The following is a 21,404-nucleotide window of genomic DNA, read 5'->3' on the forward strand; positions in this document are numbered from 1 at the left end:
TTTTTGCTTTCTGTTTGGTGGAGATTATGATAAATCTTTTTAGAGTTATTAGTTGTAATGGGAGCAGATTTATCTGTGCCTGCTAATTTTGCATGAAATAGAGCATGAAATAATATTTTTCTGTGAAAAAGTACTATGATTACACAAAAGAAAATCTTAAAAATTTATTAATTAGGCCAAGAGACAAGTATAAGTGTGCACATGTATAGTAATGGAATAATAATGCTCACTGTAACTGTGCTTCATATGTGAATTAATTATTCCAAGAAAGAAACAGAATATTCAAATGAAGTAATGGATAGACCTTTTAATTGTATTTTTAAATTTTAATCTACTACTACTGAGAGAAAGTAAAACACTGAAAATATTTTTTGGTCTTGGATAAGAATTGATGTGTTTGAAGTAGTGGAAAAATAAGACATTTCTTATTTCAAATTTGCAGTTTGAGTTAAACTTCTTTTCCAGTATTACTCTTACACTAGACTTTTAGCGATATTCTTCTCAGTACTCAGGTGTGATTCTCATTGTGTGTAGATAACTATGTGTAGTTGTCTGTATCTGTCAATTCAAGATATTTACAAATTGGATTAAGTAAAATAGATAATGTTATTAAATATTAGACGTCCATTGTGATGAAGGATATGTTCAAATAAATATTTTCCATTACAGTTTTCTGTCATTATATTACATTAAATATTAGTGTAATCATAATACTTCCATAGAATTTTTAAAATATATCAAGAAATGAAAAGTATTACTGAAATATTTTTCATTAAAATACTATTCACTGTATTTTCCATTAACACCATATGATAGCATCCAGTAACTTGGCAACCATCCAAAGATGGAGATCGTCTCATTGGTCGGATTTTGTTAAATAAACGACTAAAAGATGGAAGTGTGCCTAGAGATTCAGGAGCAATGCTCGGATTGAAGGTTGGTGATGAATAATTTTGAAACGGACAACTCTCAGTTAAATTAGCTAATTTTATAATGAAAGTATTCTCATATTATATAGTGTATGCATACCAGTATTGATAATGCATATCATTCGCAAAATTACAATATAGACATTTTATATTCATTTACCTAGGGTAACTTTGCAGGGTCCTTGGCAGAATGAAAAAGTTGTATTTTTCTGAAAGACTAGACGTGTTTTCACAAGTTTTCCCAGAATGTCTTCATAGCAAAGGACTAATTGCATCCTTGCTAGGCAAGCCAATTCCTGTGTTCTTCAGTACCATGGTATAACTTCTATTTCCCCAGAAAGGGAAAAAAAGTGAAAAATAAATTATCTCTCTTCAAGACCTGGCGTGTGGAGTACGCTCAGCCCCTGCCCTGGAGCGAGGTCTGCTGAGATAAGGAGAGTGCTTAACCTCCCAGCAGAACTCCCCTGGAAAGGCAGCCGCTTTGCAGTTACGGGGAGAAGAAGACAAACCCCGAATCCTCTGGGAGACCCTATGCAGATCCTTTGTAGCCCATTGGCCCTTACCCTCTGACACCCACCCCCTGTATCCCTATAAAGCCAGCCCCCTGTCCCTGCGAGGGCAGAGAGATGCTCGTCCCTAGCCCCTCTTCGCCTGACTAATAAAGCTGCCTCGTGTGGAACAGCTACACACGAGCCTCTCGTCTCTCTCTCCCTGGTCTGGCTTGGAGGCTGCCCTGCAGAGCTGAGCTGAAATCACGAGCTGACAATCACTAAAGAGCTGACAGCCTCTGCACGGGCCCTCCAGCCAGCAGCTGAGGGAAGACACCGGGCCCCCGGGAAGACGATCTCTCTCGGGACCATCTCTCCAGACCGGTCACAGCTTCGTCGGTCAGAGCTACTGACCCCACACCAGCTGCCATGCTGGGGAACATCTGGGAGTTAATGATATTTCAATCCAGATCGGAGTATGCCAATGGAACTTCCTCTTTTTGAATTTTTTTCTTCTCTGATTGTTTGATTTGCCACATTTTAAAAATATGAAATGAATATTAATATTATTGTTAATATTAATATTACTGTTTTTTATCACAAAATAATGTACTAACTTTTTTTCATGTGTGAACCTCTTTTTCATGATGCAGTGCTCTTTAAACACATTATGAATTACTTCCAGCTCATATATTGATCTCAATTTTGTGTGATATTATTTGCTGTTCCTGAAATACTAGTACAAGAATGAGAACAAACTATACACAGTGGAAGAAACAAACATGTATTTATTTTGATTCCATATCCCTGCTGTGAGAAATCATTAAGAAGTTTAAATTTTCTGTTCTCTATTTCACACAACTCTTTACTTCACCTCAGGTATACAGATTAGGTTGTAGTCACACCCTTTCAGTAAGGGTTAAATCAGTGTAGTTATGTATTGTAGATACTAACACGTTTTGGAATTTCTTTTTTATTTAATTAATAAATAATTTTATTTTAAGTCAGTGGAGAAGCCAGTTGAACCTCAAGTTTCATATGTTTGTTTTTGTCTTACTGTCAGAAGATGCCAGAGAAGAGATTAACAGTGCCATTAGAAAGCAGTTTTTGTTTAAACATCTACGTTAAAGTTTCTAAAATCTCATATGAAGATGAACTCTTCAGTGAGATTCATTAATAGTTCAGATTCAAGAGTAACTACTTTTTAATCTCAATAGACATATGGAAAGAGTGATTTCCAACAGTTAGTTCTGACCTGAATTTTTAAGTATTTATATATTGAAAGTAAACTAAACTGGATTTAGTATTACAAATTTTAAATCCCAGTATGAAGACTGTTAAGAAACCTTAAGAATTTGAAGATTATTCAGTTATGACTGATCCTGACATGTAAGTCTGATTCTAAGATAAATATTAAAGTCAAACCTGTTGAAGTTCCCCGTAGAGAAATTTTCAGTGTGACAAGTATTTTCATCTGACTTGCCAAGCCAAAGGGAATTTCATTGCTTAGTGTGAACATCTTGAGTTCTGTTGTATTAATATACCTTTTTCCAGTTAAAAAAATATTGAAGTGAGCAATCTAATGACCAATACCTTAGATTGTTTTGGGTGGTAGTTTATAATACAATGAGATTCTAGACATGTATTTATTAAAATTTAATAACTTTGGCATTCTCTATATGCATTGTTCTTCAATTGTACAAATTGCCAGAATAGCTACAAAAATAACCTGTCATAGCCAAATTTCTGTGGTGTTTTTTTCGAGTGTGTATGTGTTACCTGGGCTACATAAAACCCAAGGAAAAAGCTGAATTCTTCTTTCTATTGCCAGTACATTTAAATAATTTAAAGTAATTTTCATACTATGAAAATACTTCCTCTTTGGAACAGGTAGTAGGAGGAAAGATGACTGAATCAGGTCGACTCTGCGCATTTATCACCAAAGTTAAAAAAGGAAGCTTAGCTGATACAGTGGGGCACCTTAGACCAGGTATGTATCTACTATAGATCTACACTGCTGAGTTGCTTTCCTGACGGTGATAACAAGTGAGAGACTTTAATTGCATGTGAAATTATGTTAAATATATGTGATGAAATACTTCAGAATTCAATCTGACCCTGTTACTAGATGGTTGCTTTTGTGAAATATATATTGTCATGTTGTTCAAAAAATACTTTAACATTTTTGCTCATTTTTATACTAAATATTCCGTTGATGTCCTTCCTAGTAATTTTGTGGTCTATATTTTGTGGCATTATTTGGAGAAAACCAAGCTATTACAAATGTATGAACAGAATCACCTTGTCTAGGAAGCTGCTTCTATTCCAAAATGCAAACCATAGATTGCTAGATTTGAGAATGTTCAAGAAATATTAATTATTAACATAAGAAATATCTGAACTTTAAATACTAAACTTGTAAAAGTACATGGGTCTTCAAAACAGTAAGTTGATGAGATATGATGTTTTAAAGGTATAAATTTTCTAAAGAGCATGTTGGGATTTCTGTAAGCCACAGCTGCCAAAGAGAGTAAGAGCAGCATCTAACTCAGTAGGGATCCTGCTGTTGATATTGCTTCTCAGAACTTTACATATTTGAAGCTGACCTGCAGAAAACCTTTAATACTCAGGATTTTCCTGCACGAAGGTCTCCAAATTTGTTCTACAACACAGGTTTCACAATCCAAAAAACTGACAGTAGAATGGCTTAAATTGTCATTGTAAGTGGCGTCCACAGCAGACTTCCTAAGCAGGGTGTTATTACTTAACTTACAGGTGATGAAGTATTAGAATGGAATGGAAGGCTACTACAAGGAGCCACCTTTGAGGAGGTGTATAACATCATTTTAGAATCCAAACCTGAGCCACAAGTAGAGCTTGTAGTTTCAAGACCAATAGGGTAAGTAATTTAATGAATTTTTTGCATTAAATATGATAAAAGTGTTGCTAAATTTCACTTTTAGGATGGAGTATATCAAACATCTATAAACATTGTAAACAGCATAATCTTATGCAAAATTCTGTAAACCTAAAGTGTAGCTAGAATGATAGATCATGCCAGTGAGTAAAAAAAGCTGGTGTGAAATCCTGTATTCTCAGAGTCTCAAGCATCATCTGCTATTATGGTTAAAAATAGGTTCCCTTCTCTGGCTTTTCAATTGGTGAGCCAGCCTATATTGGCTCTGAAACTGTGTTTATACTCTTTGTTGTTGTAATTCTTGACTGCTGATTTTTATTTCTCCATTCCCTTTTTTTTTAATACATACATAAAATTGTAAAATCATATTTGGTCTATGAACTGATGATGAACTCTTATTTACTAAGAGCCTGTAATGTAAAATTTTGTGTGAAATATAATATGCTAATGAAAAAATCAATATGCTGTGGAAAGTCTCAAATCCACATTCACATCATCTTCATCTATGGAATCATTGAAATTATTGTTTGTTATCTAACACCGAACATATCTGAATGAATAGTTAGAACTGTGAGAGACCTTTTCTTCAGTGCTGCACATTGTCTATTTTTATTAACCTTGAAATCTACTTCTCAGTGTCTAAACGTAATTTTTTCTTGCATAGCAATTGTTGCTCCATTGTATTAGACTGTGAGTACTTCCCCTTCATCTTTTCTTTTTTTTCCAAGTTCCTACACCCTAAAGTCATATGCATCACGTTTTAAATTCTCCATTGGAAGTTCCATATCTGGTCACATCAGGGTTGTGAAGAGGGGAATGCTTATCACTGATTTTGAAGATGCTTACAGTTGTTAAGAATTTTCTTTTTTCCTCCCAGAATTTATTGTGATGTGCAGGACGCAACTGGACAGGGTGATAAGTAATATGATTTAGGTTCCCCTTTTCCATGTTAGGTTGGACCAAATGATCTTTCAAGAGCCCTTCCAATCTGGACTGTTTTAGGATTCTATAATCACATTTTAATAAATATATTTTTCCCTTTATTTTGTATAAGATGCACTTTACCATAATATAAGAAAACATGATTAAAAATTAAGAAGTACTGAAAAAGTCTAGAACCATATAATATGAGATTGTCATTTCAGTGGGGACAACTGGTACAGTTTCAGCTATAATAGGAATACTGTGTTGGACACATCAGGAACTTAATGTGTAGGAACTTAATTTGCTATTACAATTTTAAACAAACTTGATAATAACAAAAACTGCTTTATCTTGTCAGTGAGATGAGAATTCATCTCCTGCATACGTATGGAATTACAACCTCTTTAGGGTAAAGACTCTATCATCTGTCCTATCATTAAAAACCTTTGCATAACTTGAAGGTGTGGGTATAATAGCAATGCTAAGGGACAGACTACATTACTTGTCTCAGAAAAGGAGGTCTCAAATTAATTTCATACACAAATCTTTCATAGTATCTCTCAAATAGAAGTTTATAGCAAAAGTTTCAAGGAACGGCTCACATCTTGAAAATACCCATTTTTTAATCTTTCTGCATTCTCTTCATTGTGTAAAATCTCCTGTATTATTTCTTGTGCTTTTATATTTGCTGTCTGTTGTTCAGCTTCCTTATCATCACGTCTTCTGTTATGTTGCTGTCACTAGAGCAGCTCATCTATAATTCCTTAAACAGTCATGTGGACTCTCAAGATGCCGCCTTCTGCATTAACTGCTTACCTTGTAGTCTGAAGAACTGAGCTAGATCAGTGATAAAAGAGTTGTTCAGTGTATTTGATTCCCATTGTCTTTTTGCAGTAGATGTAAAAGAGTCCCAGTGATAAATACTTCCTACAAATTGGTAGGTTTTAGATTCTTGTTAGGTGTGTGTGACTCTTGGGAGTTTGATATGAACAGCATAATGTCAGAAATGTTTTTCATGAGGGTAGAGCTGATGAACTGGAAAGACTGTATTACTTTTCTCAGTTTAGAAGACTTCAGTTCCTAATCAAATGGACAATATAAATTAATGCCCTACGCTTGTGCAAGGCAACGTAACTTCATAGGATCGTGTTCTGCTCTGGGAAATAAAGTTTCAGTGTATGTAAAATCTTAAAAAGTTCTTATTTACCAGATATCAGAAGTGATATTTATTTTAATTAGAATTATTGATGCCCAGTTGAAGGATTTCACTTTTGCATTGAGTTAAATCTTATTACTTATAAGGAGAATTTCTTGATGGTTTCATGGCAACACTTTAAATCGTGCAAGAAATCTTCAGTTACTGGCAATTAACTTAGCTGAGAATATGTTGTCACATCCTGATATTCTGAGTACAAAACCAAATTCCAGTAAACACAGTTATTAGTTTTTATTATAGGCTATCTGCTATGAAGACTGAAGATGACAAGCTAAGCTGACAAGGCAGATAAAATTGAAAGCCATTCTAAAAAACCCCAAAAATTGAAAGCCATTCTAAAAAAACCCAACAACATGAAACATGCCAGTTTGTCATGCAGTTTACCACTTTTTCCATCTTAAAATAAAAATTGATGGCCAAGTTACTAATCAGTGTGAGCTGGTTTTCTGTTGTACAGAAGAACTTACCTATCTTCTGCTTTCTAATTCTCAGAAATAGAAAACTTAAAATGAGTGTTATTTTCATGGTTTCATCTACTTTGAATTTGGAAGAAATAACCCACTGTGTTTTAATAATTACTCTATGCAACCTGTTTGCAGTGGAACGTATTATGCAAAGAGTCATTATAAAACTAATTTTACTTCTCCTCCATCTGTTTATCTCAATGACAGTTCCTTGTAAGAAATACCATTCACATTACCATGAAATACAGGGATCTGTATGCTTTAGGAGCATAAATGATAATGTTCACAGCTCTCAAGTTTTTTTTTCAGCTATCTATAGAAAACTCTTATTCACTCTGTTCAGAATGATTTATATTTTATATCTATATATACATAGATATATATATGTTTTCAAGGTTTTCTTTTCAGATGCATGTGGTAGAAGAAATTTTTTGAATTTATGAGTTAAGCTCAAGAGTGTATTTCTGAGTAAATTACTAGGCGAATATTGGTTCCTGTTATAAATTCTCTACATGTCAAGTATAAAAAATTAAATATTTGCTTCTTCAATAGTACTTGTGAGTTTCTCACAAGTTTTCGGTACTAACAGCAGAGATTTTTCCTTATCTGTAGTGGGCACTTAGAGCAGCTGCATGCCTTCTGATTTGTTTAAATTATTGGATACTGTGTGTCAACTCACTTGGAAAGATTCCTCAGTCTTCTTAGTTAAGCTGTCTTTCTAGCGAGTCTTGAAAAATGTTTGGAAGAGGTATACTAAAGGTATTCTGGAAAAGCTTTTCTAAAGAAAATAGTTATTTATATATCATAACTGACTCTTTCATTGTATGAGACAGTGGATATCACTGAAACATTTATAATTTCCCTTTCCTTTTCATTTACCTTTTGGTGGGTTGATCTTGACTGAGCACCAGAGACTTGCTCTCTCCATTTCCCTCCTCAGCAGAACTGGGGGAAGAAATAAGATGAAAAAGCTCGTGGGCCACTCATCAGTTACCATCATGGGCAAAACAAACTTGAGGGAGATTAATTTGTTAGGAATTAATAAAATAATAGGATAGTGAGAAATAAAACCAAAACTGAAGCCTCCTTTAGGTTCAAATTCACTCCTTTTTTCCTGGTTTTTCTGCCTCTCTCTCCACCAAGCACTCCATGGCGTGGGGAAAGGGAGTTGCAGCCAGTCCTTCTGCTCCACCTTGTTCCCTGGCCTTGGTGTCTGCAACGATGCTTTTCTCATGGCTTTTTTTTTCTCATTGTTTTCTCTCATGGCTGCTGCACAATTGTTTTACCCTTTATTAAATGTGTTCTCACAGAGGCACCCAAGGGGCCAGCTGGGCCCAGCATGGTGCAGCCTCCCCTCACCATGGCCACCCCTCAGGACTGGCTGTGGTCTTGGAGAAAGCAACTGCACTGGAACACACAGCATGATTTTAAATATTGGTCCTGCTGTGACTCAGAACTGAAGCTCTTCATCTTGCTTGGTTTTGCTCAAATGCCTCTGAAATTGTTTATTAGCATATTGATAGTCTTTATTAGCATACAGTAATGTTTGCCCCTCAGAGGAAGAACATATTCCTTTGCTTGGGGGGATGTGATTGAGTGCTTTTAAACTACGTGGCTTTGCACACAATTTAATGCAGGTGTTGCAACATGTCCTGTATATGAAAGTATGCAATTTTACCAAATGAACTTATACATTTTATTTGGTTATGGAAAAGGTATGATTGATTAAATTTGTGGTACAAGGACAGTAAAGAATGTACTGGGATAGCCATTATTGGCAGCTGAGTATGTTTGAGTGAGGGTCCAGTAAATTTAATTAATGTATAATGTCATCATAAAATCTACTACTCACAGTTTTAGTCTACCATTAACTCTGAGATTGTTCTTTTATTTACTGAATTATTTTATTTGTGACTGTGCAGCCTGTCTCCTACATCCACCAAATCTGTTCTGTAGGATTTAATTTGAAGCTGAAGTTATTTATACTGGATAATAGATAATCGTTCCAGTGGCTGAAGACAGCCAGCAGATCATACACCTTTCCTGAGGCATTCCATGGTGGATTGGGAAGTGTTATAGTGTAACTGAAACTTAAATATGCTTGTTAGATAAAGGATCAGCCTGTCTTAATTTTCCTGATTTCAGGGACATTCCCAGAATACCCGACAGCACACATGCACAGCTGGAGTCCAGTAAGTTTCAATTGTGGGGTAGGAAAATCTTCTCTCTCTTTTATGTAAGCACAAATAGAATGAAAAATGTCCTCTGCAGTCAGTATAGCTCTTGTATCTTTGTCTATATTTGTCTCAGTATGTCATCTTACTGTATTATCTATCTACCTTTGTTTAATAATAAGCTATCAAAAGTCAGGATATTGTGGTTTAGATTCGACATTGGTTATAAGCTTAGATGAGTTTTGATTGAAGAAAGTATAATTCTAACTAATATATAAGACATTAATAGCAATTTTTAATTTCCTGTTTTCTTGCTTTGCATTTCAATTGCATCATATAAACTAAAAATGGAAAAGAAATGTTCTTTGTTTACAGCCTGAGTGATAGCTACTTTGAACTCAGAATACTCTTACTTTATTAGAGCCATTCAGTGCTACTTAAATTGACTAAACACATATTTCTTGTAGGGAAAAATAACTTGTTCTTTGGCTTAGATCTGATAAGATGGATTCCAGCCTGGAGTTATTTTTTATCATTGTTTTATAACTCTATTATAATAAAAGCCATGAATAAATGAAATGACATAAGCTTGATTATAATAATATGAAAAACTCTTTCAATGACTTTTTACTCATTGGCCAATTCTTAAAATTCATTTTATGTTTTGTGAGATGTGATAGAGATGTAGATTGTCTTTTGTATTTATAAAAATACTTCACTTTTGCTCTATGTTTTGTATGTCAAAACTTGTCCTCTGACCGTTTTCAGACCTTGTAGATTTGAAACAAAATGCAAAAAAACCATAACATGCATCTTGATATTTTTGTAAAAGTCTATTTAAAAATTAGTCTGATTGTACAAGATAATAAGTCAGAAGACTGAATTCATTTGACCACAGTAAAGTGTTTATTTTTGGGCCTTCAACTTACTGACATAATTACAGTCAGAAATATCTGAATAAACTATTTTCCATTCTATAAATAAAAGCTTCTGATTACATTTGATCACCAAAAGATTGAGTATCATTATTTGGTAATTTTAAATAGATTAAAAAATGTGATACTTATCACAATTTTACTGCATGTTTGGTTATATTTCTACAATTTTTGTTTAAAGAATGTTGTAAAATATGCATAACTGCTACTATTTATAGCATATTTTTGTTTATAATTACAGGTTCTAGTTCATTTGAATCTCAAAAAATGGACCGACCTTCTATTTCAGTGACTTCTCCTATGAGTCCTGGCATGTTAAGGGATGTTCCACAGTTCTTGTCTGGACAACTTTCAGTATGTAAACATTTCATTGATATTAATATTGTCCTTTTTGCAGCATATACAGCCCTTACTATTGTGCTAGCTACCTCTAACAGAAATTTCTTGTTAAACTAGCTATGTTTTTTGTTTAATGCTATACATCTCAGTCTAGGCAGGACCAGAGTTTCATAATGGTATTCCATTTTACTAGCGTTTGGAGATTTTATAGAAGTTGAATTTGGTATATCCGTGTATATTTATCTGGTAAGCTAAACTGGTAGAATCAAATTTTCAGAAAGGTCTAATCTTGGCCTCCAGTCATGTTTGTGCTATTGAGTGTAAACATTTTTTCAACTGTCGCACTTATGTGTAGAGTTGGTAGATTTTATTACCTGTGTGCTTGGAGGTTACTATTGCTTATTTCTTATGCACTAACTTTCATATATAACTTCCCCAGATATCCCTCTGATATTTTACTCATGTTGTATTTGCACAAGTGTTACTCAGTTTTGTTCTTCACTCTCATTGAGAAGAAAGTTCATTACGTGAATGTTTTCTTTTAAAGGGTACTTTTTTTTGTAATAAACTGAAGAAGTTGGGTTTTGTGCACCTTTCCATGTTGTTTACAATTCCAAAGTGTGATTTTTCAAAAGTGCTCAGTTGTGGCCTGACATATTGGAAAGGAAAGGCAAATGGAATGGAAACAGTGCAAAACTGGTGTTAAACAAGTTTGGAAATGTCACTTTCATGTTACTTCCAAGTTGTATATGTTGAATATACCATAAAAATATGCATAAAATCCAAGCAGACTTTCTAGGTCTCACAGAAATGGTTCATGGTATTGATAGAGGAGAGAAAGAATATTTTTGTCTCTTCAGTGGCCATGTTGGTTCCATTTTGCAGTGCATGAGACATTATTTGTTTGCTCATCAGACCAACCATTTACAATATATAATTTTTTATTTTCTGTAGCTGTTGTACTTAACTATTTTGAAAGATTCAGTCCTTTGGATAAATGGAAAACTAAAAATCTTGACTGTAGAGTGCAGAGTGCTTTGCAAAAATACAGTGACAAGGGAACATGAACTGTCAGAATACACAGACCAAAGTTTCTAACAACCCTCTTGTTTACAAGACAGTAAAAAATATTGATAGTGGAGACAGGGAAGAAAGAAGTTTCTTTTGTCTAAACTTCATAAAAGATTAGGCTGTCAAAAAGTTGTGGTGCCTTGCTCCCAGCATGAAATGTCAGATTCAGAGTTAGCTGCTCAGATGACCAGTGCACATACACTATGGAATAATTGTCCAAACAGGAACCACATAGAACTGACTTTCCCACTTTCTCAGTTTCAGATTAAAATCTTCGTGAGTTCAAGATTAGGATTTTTTAGTGAAGTCAGTACATTTTTTGATTTAGTGGCTTGATAGGATACTGAAGTTTGAGGTATATAATCATCGTATTGGGAAATTTTGAGGTATATTCTAATTTATTGAGAATAACAGAAAACCAAAGGTTTTATTTCTGAGAATGGCATATAAATTCAGCATTTAACTCAAGAAGGCATAATTCCTATTTTTATTTATTTTTTAAATGTTTCAATATATAAACGCCTATTCTAAAAAGTTTCTTCCCATCTAAGGAAACCAAATAATGTTAAGAGAAATTAGAAAATCTTTCATATTTGTTTTTGGTACTTCCTTATGCACTGTTTGCAATTACATTCAGTACTCCCTATTACATATTATCTGTGTTTCCCTCAGAGAGCAGCTGATATCAGAGAACGCAAAGCTTTTGCTGAGTGAAAGGGAAGTCAGAAATACTCTGTAACTCTCTAAAACTGAAATGTAGCCATGTAAGATTAGTAGACATTTCGAAAGTTTGGATGGCTATCTTATCTGCCCAGCTAAAGAAACATTGGCAATAGCTGTATTCCATGTTAATCATGTTAAGGGCACAACCCAGCTCCTGCTGCTGTTGGGTCAAGACTTTGGGAGACAAGTGCTATACTTTTTGCTTGCAAGAGCAACATGGAATCTAACTGGGCACATGGCAATTTATAGGCTAGTATGCATTTTTATAAATAGAGGACTTTATGAGAATTGACGTATTCTACAGGAACAGTATTTTCACAAAAAATCGATGTAGTTTCTTTTTGATCTGATATTTTAAGATAGTTTTGAAAAATTAAAAATTTTGTGACATCAAATTTGGGGGTTTATGTTCTAGAAGGTAGTATGATTAATAGCTTTTCTTTCACTTTTTAATATTTGGGTTTATCATTTTACAATTTTAAAAAGTTTTGAAACTTTGGAAGACTTAGTGAAAAAATCCTGGTTTTAAAGTTGGAGACGTGAAAAATTAGAATGAACTATGAGATTTTTCTAATTTTGCACCTTTAGCAAAGGTAAAGTAATAAGGTAAAACTGAATTTTAAAAATCTCCTCAAGTTAAAAAAAATATTTTAGTCTGAATGCTACAAAATGAAAGTGCTTCAATATTTTGGTTTTTCATGTTTTAATCAGCTCTTTTCTAACAGAACAGTTGATGGATCACATGTTCATTCAAAATAGCTGAGTAAGGTGGAAATGAAAGGAAGTGCTAAATTCTGAATGCAGTTGTGAATGTGCTCTTTATGGTGAGTGCCTAGGCAGGAGAATAACTATAGAACCCTGGCAGTAAATGAGGACAGGTTGCTGTTCTTTGTGGAAGTGGTGGGTCAATGACCTTCTGAGTGATGGTGGCTGAGGTCAGACAGGTGTGATGAATCTGAAGGAACAGATGAAAGGCAAGGTTTTGGAAGTGTTTTCCATATCTTCTGTGCCTTTGGACAGTAGCATGTAGTCCTGAAGGGTTGCTGTTAGTGCAGCTGTTGGGGAAGATGAAACAGGAAAGTCTTATAAATATGATTGCCTGACAAAAGATTTTGGGAATATGAAAACTACAGGCAACATCGAAATGAAAGCCACTTTTGAAATACCAAGTCTTTCCTGTTTCATCTTCCCCAACAGCAGCTGTGGTTACTGTGAAATTAAAGGCAGTGAAATACAAGAGTTGTGAGCAGAAGTGGAGTACAACAGTTCAGGGGGAGGTCTGAAGTATTTGAATGAATACTTGAATGTAGGCTTACTCAGACAGTGCTCTAGATCCTTAAAGGATTTTCATATATTAATAGTATTTTGGAACCTATTTCTTTATGTTTGGTATGGTTTTGGCCAGTTTAGCTGCAGTGATTCCTGTCTAGTATTCAGGGATGTCTTTCTTTGTCCCTTGAGTTTTCCTCTGTATTGGCATTGGTCTGTGCAACTGTTTTCTTCTGTGGAGGTTAACAGTGTCAGTCTAGAGCTGACTAATAGGATTGACCACAAAGTAAACCCTCTCACACAGACAGGAAATCTTCTTTACATTAATAATTATTCTGCCCAAGTACATATTTAATTGAACAAATTATGTGCAACTACAGTAAACTATTGTGTGTTATAACTTACTAAGGCATAAAATTTATCTGTATTCTCTGCACATTATTTTATGGCATTTTTTATTCATGTTGTTCTTTCAGGGGAGTATCTGACTGTTATTGCAATTATAGGTTTTTTATTATTTGCTTTGTCTAGTTCCTGTTTCTGTGTTTTTTCACTGAGTTGTTTTTCCTTTAATATAATTTTGAAAAAGTCGAAAGTATTCTTTGTATGCTGGTGCTCTTAGCTTCATTACTGCATTTTGGCTACTTTTTCAATACTGCATGAAAAGTATAACTTGAAATGCTTTTCCAATAGTTAGGTTTAAGGAATAATAACATAACTATAAGACCATGTAAATGCATACAAGTATAAAATCACAGTATTTAATTTTTGTACTGGTGGAACTTCTAACAGAAAAGCGATACCATTTATAAAACTGATCTATTTCCCAGTACACTTGAACCACAGAACCACTTCAGTAGATTTGCCGTACACATTCAGTTTATAAAGCAATGAAAATACAGTTGTATTAATTATAGTTGTCATATATGCAGCATACTAGAAAGCCTTTATTGTACATTATGAAGGGCCTATATGTCAGCACATTGAGGGGGTGAAATCAAGTATGACACATGCTTCCCCTCCCCCTTTCACATGTTCTTTTTCCTTTTCTTCCTCCCCTTTATACCTCTATACAATTAAATTGCTGTTGCTCTAACATGGAAAGTTCTAGGTAGTGCACACAATGTGTTGATTTTCCTCCATTTCCAAGGCAGAATATGACAGGTGAGGACCCTTGGTGCATGGTGGGAGAGATTCTGTCCCTCTTAGGATTGCAATATCCTGTGATAATTTATTTTTCCCTTGTAAAATTGAGCAGAAGCAAGCTGAAGATCTACTTTTATTGTGAGTAGGTCACATTCTGACACCCTAACACTGGGCTCTGCAGTTCTGCCCGTGCAGAGTGGCAGGTAGAGTGCAGCTGCTGCGCCTTTCAGGGCACGGGGAGCACATCAGACAAAACCTGTGATCCAGACTGTCAGATTTTCTTACGTACCTTCTTGCTTTGATGTAAGAATAGATTACTTCACACATTTTATGGAACAGATTTCTCCAGCATCTGTGCATGCCAAATAAGTAAGGAGGGTGGCAGAAGCATCATCACTGTGCCTATTCCCATGCTTTGGCTTCATTTCTAATGGAAGTGAATATTGAGTAGTAGCTTATTCCTATCATTTTGAATTAGATCAATAATCTCAGGAAAACTGAGCAGAGGTGAAGGAGATTCCAATCTCTCAGATGGCTGTGATTTTTGTGACCTACTCCATGCTCCTGCTGTCCCCCTCACTGGTCCTCTGAGGTATCAACACATGCTCCTTTTTCTGTCCATGCCCCGTACTCTGTACCAATTCTGTGCCACTCCATTTGCTGTTGCCCTAAGCTGAAGGCGGAGAGTGGTTGCTTGGAATCTGCAGCTAGTCCAGGAATTTGTTTTGCCTGTACTCAATGTAGTCTTGATGTAGCCACTTCAGGCCATGAGGTTGTATGTGGTCTAAAATGTTACAGCACAAAAATATGTTATAAATGCATCTATATATGCAGTTTGCTAAATGCTCTAGATCCCATTTCATGCAAGGTTTTTCTGTGTATACCATATGTCATTTCTGTCATGATTGCTAGAGAATTGAAATACATAGATTGTGCCTTCCCCCATGTAATGCTAATACCAAACAGCACTAACTTTCTTTTAATTGTTTTCAAACTATTTAGGAGGACTTTTCATAGACATGACTCTTAAAGTTGCAAAAAAGAGAAAACCTTTTATTTTACTCACTTTCCTAAGTAACCAAAGCTGTCAGTGTGTGAATTGTACTTGTTTCTCTCTGAATATGCACGTACAGTTTCCCTGAAAGAGACAATCAACCTTATGTTTCCAACCCCACTTTTAAATCACACTTTGCCTACCTGTTCTTTTTGTTACATGTTATTTCTAAATCTATTGTAAATGTTGTCTATAGACTTGCCAAGAGAAATCCTTGCTCCTGGGGAATCAGTGGTAAAATTCCTGTTGACTTCCCTAAGGCAAGAATTTCCATCACAGGGTTTTGATATGATTTGGAAACAGATTTGCAGATTTAATTTATGCATTGCATTAAAATTCTTTGTGTTAGATAAATATGTTGTTGGTGTAAAGCTGTGTTTAAAGTAATAGTTATGTGTCTTTGTTTTTACTTTTGGTCTTTTAGTTTCCAGCGTGTTGTCTTTTTTGGTTTTGTTTTATTGCTTTTTCTTTAATTTTGCTTACCAGAGCCAAAGCCTTAGTAGAAGAACAACGCCTTTTGTTCCTAGGGTTCAGGTAAAGACTTCGTCTGCCTGACAGAAAGTAAAGTTGTGGGTTTTTCTTTTGTTTGTTATGGAAAATGCATAGTAGGAAAACGTTACATTGTAGTCCGTTTTCCCATATTTTGAGTGTGTTGCTTTAAACCATATTAACAACTGTCATGTCATCTTGTGAGCAGCTTGTAAAATTCTGCATGGGGGTTAAAATATTAAATAAAAATTTAAAGAGACAACTAGTTTTTGTTTGCTGTCTGCCCAGTATTAAACTTATACAGGTTTCAATAGTGACGATGGCTATGCATCCCACATACAAAATTTGTGTATTGTTTAAGCCATAAATAATTCTGTGCTTGAGTTTATTATATAAAGATGAATGTCTCTTTAAATCATTCATTATCATTACTTAACACTTTTTTTGCATTTTCCACATAATAGTAGCGCCTTGAGTAGAAGATGGGCAAAAAATTTGTACCTTGTTTAAATAAACAAATTTCTTGTGTATGAAACTTGGTTCTTGCATTTTTAAGTACATGAAAATAATCAAAACTCTATTTGAATAAAAAATGAATTCTCCTGTTGTCTTATTGAATTTCTTTAGCTTTGATACTCTGTTTAGGTACAAGTTGTTTGCCTTTTCATTAGGAAGCTCCTAAGGTACTATAGATTAATGCAAAAGTAGGTTTTACTAATATGTTAAAATGCTTATCTTGCTTTGCTGCATGTTTTTCATTTTCTTTTTGCAACTAGAATATTACCTGATTTTCTAACAAAATATCTTTATGATATTTTAAGATGTTAATCTTTTATGTAGCAGCTTTATAAATGTTTCTGTTGTTTGATCAATTGATGAAGATGTAAAGGATGATCTAAGTGATCAGAAAGAGATGAATGAATTCCATTATGAAATGGAAAAGAGATCTTATATTTATATTTATATTTATATTTATATTTATATTTATATTTATATGTAAAAAGGTCATATATTTATAAAAAAAATCTAAATAAGACTGTAAATAAGACATCAAATATGACTCATTTGATAAAGTACATTCTTTTTCACAACATAGTATTCTCAAAAGTATTCCTTACAACTGCTTAAATATAAATTAAAAATTTAAAAATTCTAGAGAGAAAAAGAGATTATAAAATAATGTCTTGATTGTATGCTTTAGAGTTAATATATTATGTGCTATTGACATAAACCATCTTTTTATGAAAAATTTAAAACATCCTTTTGCATGATTAAGAAAGTTGGGTTCTGCTCATGATAATGAAATCAGAGGGGTACAATCACAAGTCATTAGTAGTTCATGGAGGTAAATATTATGTATGACATAAGTAGTTTTTTAATATTTATTTTCTTTTTATATAGGTGATAAATAAATTAAAAATTATATGGGATTTGATTGTTCAATTTAAAAAAGAAATCTCCGCCTGAAACCTGCATGTTTCATGAAATACTGTAATGTAGAAATAACATGTAGTAGTTCCTTAATCACATTATGCAAAATAAAGAAATAGACATAAAATTTGTCTGTTCTACTTAGACTAATATCTGCTAATGAAAAAAAACCACCTTGCTCAAATGATTATGGTAGTCATTTGAGAAAAGAAGTGTCATGTTTGTTAGAAAATATCTAACAAGAGGTGAAAATGTTCAAGGCTTACTCGCTCACCCTCTGGATGGATTATGTGTTATATTGTAGATAAGGATTGTCTTTAGCCCCAGTTTTTTCTCTACACAGTCAATGCCTGTGGAGTCTTTGTGGACCTCTCTAACAATTTTTTTTGCAGAGCCTAGTAACAGTCAAAGCTAAACATAAGACTTTTGACAAGAGTTCCTGAAGAACTCGAAATTATGACCTTGGCAAAATCTTTACAACTAGTCTGAGACAAAACGTCATCCATGTGCCCACTTTTAGTAGTGATGGTAAAGATTAATGTTAGATATATTTGCCATGCAGGCTGCAGAAAGAAGATGAATTCTCCAGTGGTCTTCAAACAAGGGTATTAGGAGCAGTCCAGCAGCAGTGCAGAGCTCTGGTTACCTTTTTGGCATGACAAATTCACTAAATCAGAGCTCTGAGCTGCTGTTTATGGCTGTCAGGAAGTATAGATTTCATTGTGGGCTGTGGTATAGCTGTCTCTGTAGAACTCCTTAGAAGAATGAGGATCTCCAAACATTCTGTTTATGCTTATTTGTTTCATTGCTCTCAACAGGAAATGCACATCTTTTTTCTTACTTGCATCTTCTTTGCTTGTTAGTCTGAAAGTGATCCTTTCTGGCAAAAGCTCCTCTCCCACACTTCTCTCCATGTCGTTCCATTAATCTTCTAGCTCACTGGATGATTTCATAGAATCATCATTATTTTATTGGGAAGAAAAACACTCAGTTTCTTTCTTTTTTTTCCTATTGAAAGCCCTTCTGAGCTTTTACTAATTTTACAGTACTTGTAGAAGTGCATCTTTATTTCCTGAAGTTTGAGATTCAGTTTAGCATACCAGTAATTTTCTAACTTTAAGAGTGATGTTTTATGAATCTTTGTAGGGAAAAATCTGTTCTTAAATTTGTGTTTTCTACGCAGTATCTCGTTTACTTGGCAAAGCCTTCTTTTGAGCCAGAGTTGCCTCTGGGTTTTTTCTAACTTCAAAAATTTCAGCCATCCTTTTGGCTTTAATACATATACAAGGTAAAACCACTAAAAGAAAAAAGAAATCTAGATTAGGGAAGCCTAAATACTTCTATAATTTTCTGGCCTTTATATCCTACAAGCTTTTCCATTTGACAGCCTTTTCTTGCAGTTGTTCAGGCATATCAGACAGCAGCTGAAGCAGAAAGCAATAGTAGTTTGATTTAGCAGCCCTCAGTACTCAGGATTCTTTAGAGTTATGTTTAAAACCATCCAAAACTTACCTCAGCTATGTCAAAGATCTCATCACCTCAGGGCAGTTTCAGCATCTACATAAGCTTAAATTCAATAAAATGATTACTGCAAGTAATTTTTAAAAATAAACTGAGGGTTTTTTTTCAAACAACAGATCCTACTGGTGTATTTCTTTTTTCAGAATAATGTGAGAATGAAAAGTAGTATCTAATTTTTAAATAATAATAAACATAACAAACATCTATGTAGGTTACATGAAAATTTACAATGAGCAACAGAAGAAAAAAATGCCTGGCCAGCTGTTTCTAAAAGCCAGTGATATTTGAATAGGTTGTGGTGGTAAAAATCAAGCTGTAGGGCAGATGGTCTCTCCCAGTGGCACAAGTTTTATCCCTTTTTCATGAGATTCATGAAGTAACCCTTATATAACAAAGAAAAAACTGTTGCATAGAATTTAAAACTTCAAATATTCTTTTTCTAAATCTAAGTTATGACTGAAGATATGTTTTGCCTGTATGTGGTGTACATAAAACCACATTAGACTTGCGTAGTTGAGCAAACAGTCAAACATTTATGAGACAGGAGTATATGAAGTGCAACAATTCTATTATCTAGATTTTCTTAACTGATTCCCTTTTGCATGTGTATTAGAGTAGGGGTTCTAATTAATGATTACTTCTTTTCCGGAACTCTGACCTCAGTCAGTGCTCTAAAACTTTTAGTGAAGATGAGATCTAGTAGAAAAAAGGTGAAATCTAGTAAACTGAATTTATGTCCTTAATTAATATAACTTATATTAACTTCAAATAAGTTTGAGGTGCCTTGAGGAAGAGCTTTCACTAGTACAGCTGAAGGAAAAGTCTAAGTACCTCAATACTTGCAGTGAGTGATCAACTCAAATAAAAGACAGCAAAGCCCATTAACTCTATTTGAAACTTAGGCTACTCCTGAGGGTGAGTTGATTCTCCAGAGGGAGGCACCTTCTGCTGAGGCTACAGAGGACCAACCTTACCCATTCTGTGATTCTGTGAAACAGGAATACTAACTAGATATACTAGATACCTGCATCCTCACTTGCCAGAATGCAACACCAGCAGTCAGCTTTTATGTATTGTTGTCTGTGTAGGAAGCTTATTCCAGAAACAGGACCTGTGCTGTTTAAATACTGTTTAGACTGAAGAGGTTGAATCTGTGTATGAAAAGAGTGCCTTTATCATCATGCTCTTCCACGTGCCTTTCTTCTCTGGAGTACAAAGTCTCATCTGAAGCTGAGATGCTGTTTGGCTGGATGTAAGTGTGTGGTGTTGTCAAAGCATGCTTACGTTTAGCATAGCAGGTTCCAGACGTGATACCCCAAATGAGTATTGCTCTTGTATTAAACCACTGCTGGTTAAAAACCAGAAAGAATGAAACTGGGGCCAGACCTTCATCTCTCTTTCCTTCAGTCATCTGAGTGCAGAAGAGTTCCTGTTTCCTGCACTCTGTGTGGCAGTTATTCCTACCTGGAAGCCTGTCTCAAGGAGTGCAGCAGATGCACCCCTCTGTGAATAACAGACCATCACACAGTATCAGGAGGCGTTGAATTTAGGTGCCTGTTTGCCTGAATGTAGATCACAGCAGAAGTTTAATAAAGCAATAGGTGCCTGTCTGAATAGTGAAAGAGCCCAGGAATGGAAAGTATATGAGCATGTGTGTGGCTAATTAGTCTCCAGGACTTCAATGCGAAATGGGAAGATCTTCAGAAAGTAAGTGAATTTTAGGTGCCTATATCCTAAGTAATCTAGATAGACCAAGTCCTACTCAAGAAGGTTTTTACAGGTGTTAGCCTCCCCGTTAGCATCAGCCAGCATAATTTTTTCGGTAGTAGTTTTTTTTCTGTAGTTTTTTATGTGTTGTTAGTTTATCTTTCCTTTTCCTTCATTTAGATCAGGATTTCTTTGTTGAAGTTTCTTAGATGTTCTAAGCTTTTAAAAGTGTGTGTAAAAAAAGTCTTGTCAGATTTTTGTTCACCCCAGTCTGTCTTTCAACATATTTTGTGCCAGTTAGCATGGATATTTCTTTTGTTGCTTCATACCATTTCTCTCATTCAGTCTATTTTTGCCTCTCTGTTAATCTCTGGTCCCTGATATTAGTGGTTCCATTCTTCCTTTGTTTCACCAAGAAGTATCCTTTATATTTTACTTTCACAGTAATTATGAAGCAATTTTTTATTTGTCCTTTCTTCCTTCTTCTAATCCCATGAGAATGCAATCCCATTCTTCCCTCTATGGGCTTCTTTGACCATTCTCCCACAGTTTCTTCCATTCTTCTCCTTTCATCCTAGTCAAGTGAGTGCTTGGGTTACAAGTACCT

The 21,404-nt window shown here is 34.7% G+C and overlaps 1 protein-coding gene across 49 annotated transcripts in view; it reads left to right on the forward strand.

Moving 5' to 3' along the window:
* Nucleotides 1-21,404, forward strand: part of RIMS2 (regulating synaptic membrane exocytosis 2) — a 456,084-nt gene that overhangs the window by 236,900 nt on the left and 197,780 nt on the right. For 27 of the 49 annotated variants that reach the window (XM_048329132.1, XM_048329133.1, XM_048329166.1 and 24 more), the window contains 6 exons: nt 817-936; nt 3,308-3,407; nt 4,193-4,316; nt 9,084-9,130; nt 10,289-10,401; nt 16,136-16,183. In XM_048329132.1, coding sequence (XP_048185089.1) covers nt 817-936; nt 3,308-3,407; nt 4,193-4,316; nt 9,084-9,130; nt 10,289-10,401; nt 16,136-16,183 — 552 coding nt within the window. The remainder of the gene's footprint in view (nt 1-816; nt 937-3,307; nt 3,408-4,192; nt 4,317-9,083; nt 9,131-10,288; nt 10,402-16,135; nt 16,184-21,404) is intronic. The other 22 variants (XM_048329135.1, XM_048329177.1, XM_048329178.1 and 19 more) reach the window with 1 other exon arrangement.

This window comes from Corvus hawaiiensis, chromosome 26 (assembly GCF_020740725.1).
Source record: "Corvus hawaiiensis isolate bCorHaw1 chromosome 26, bCorHaw1.pri.cur, whole genome shotgun sequence".
NCBI classification, from domain to species: Eukaryota; Metazoa; Chordata; class Aves; order Passeriformes; family Corvidae; genus Corvus; species Corvus hawaiiensis.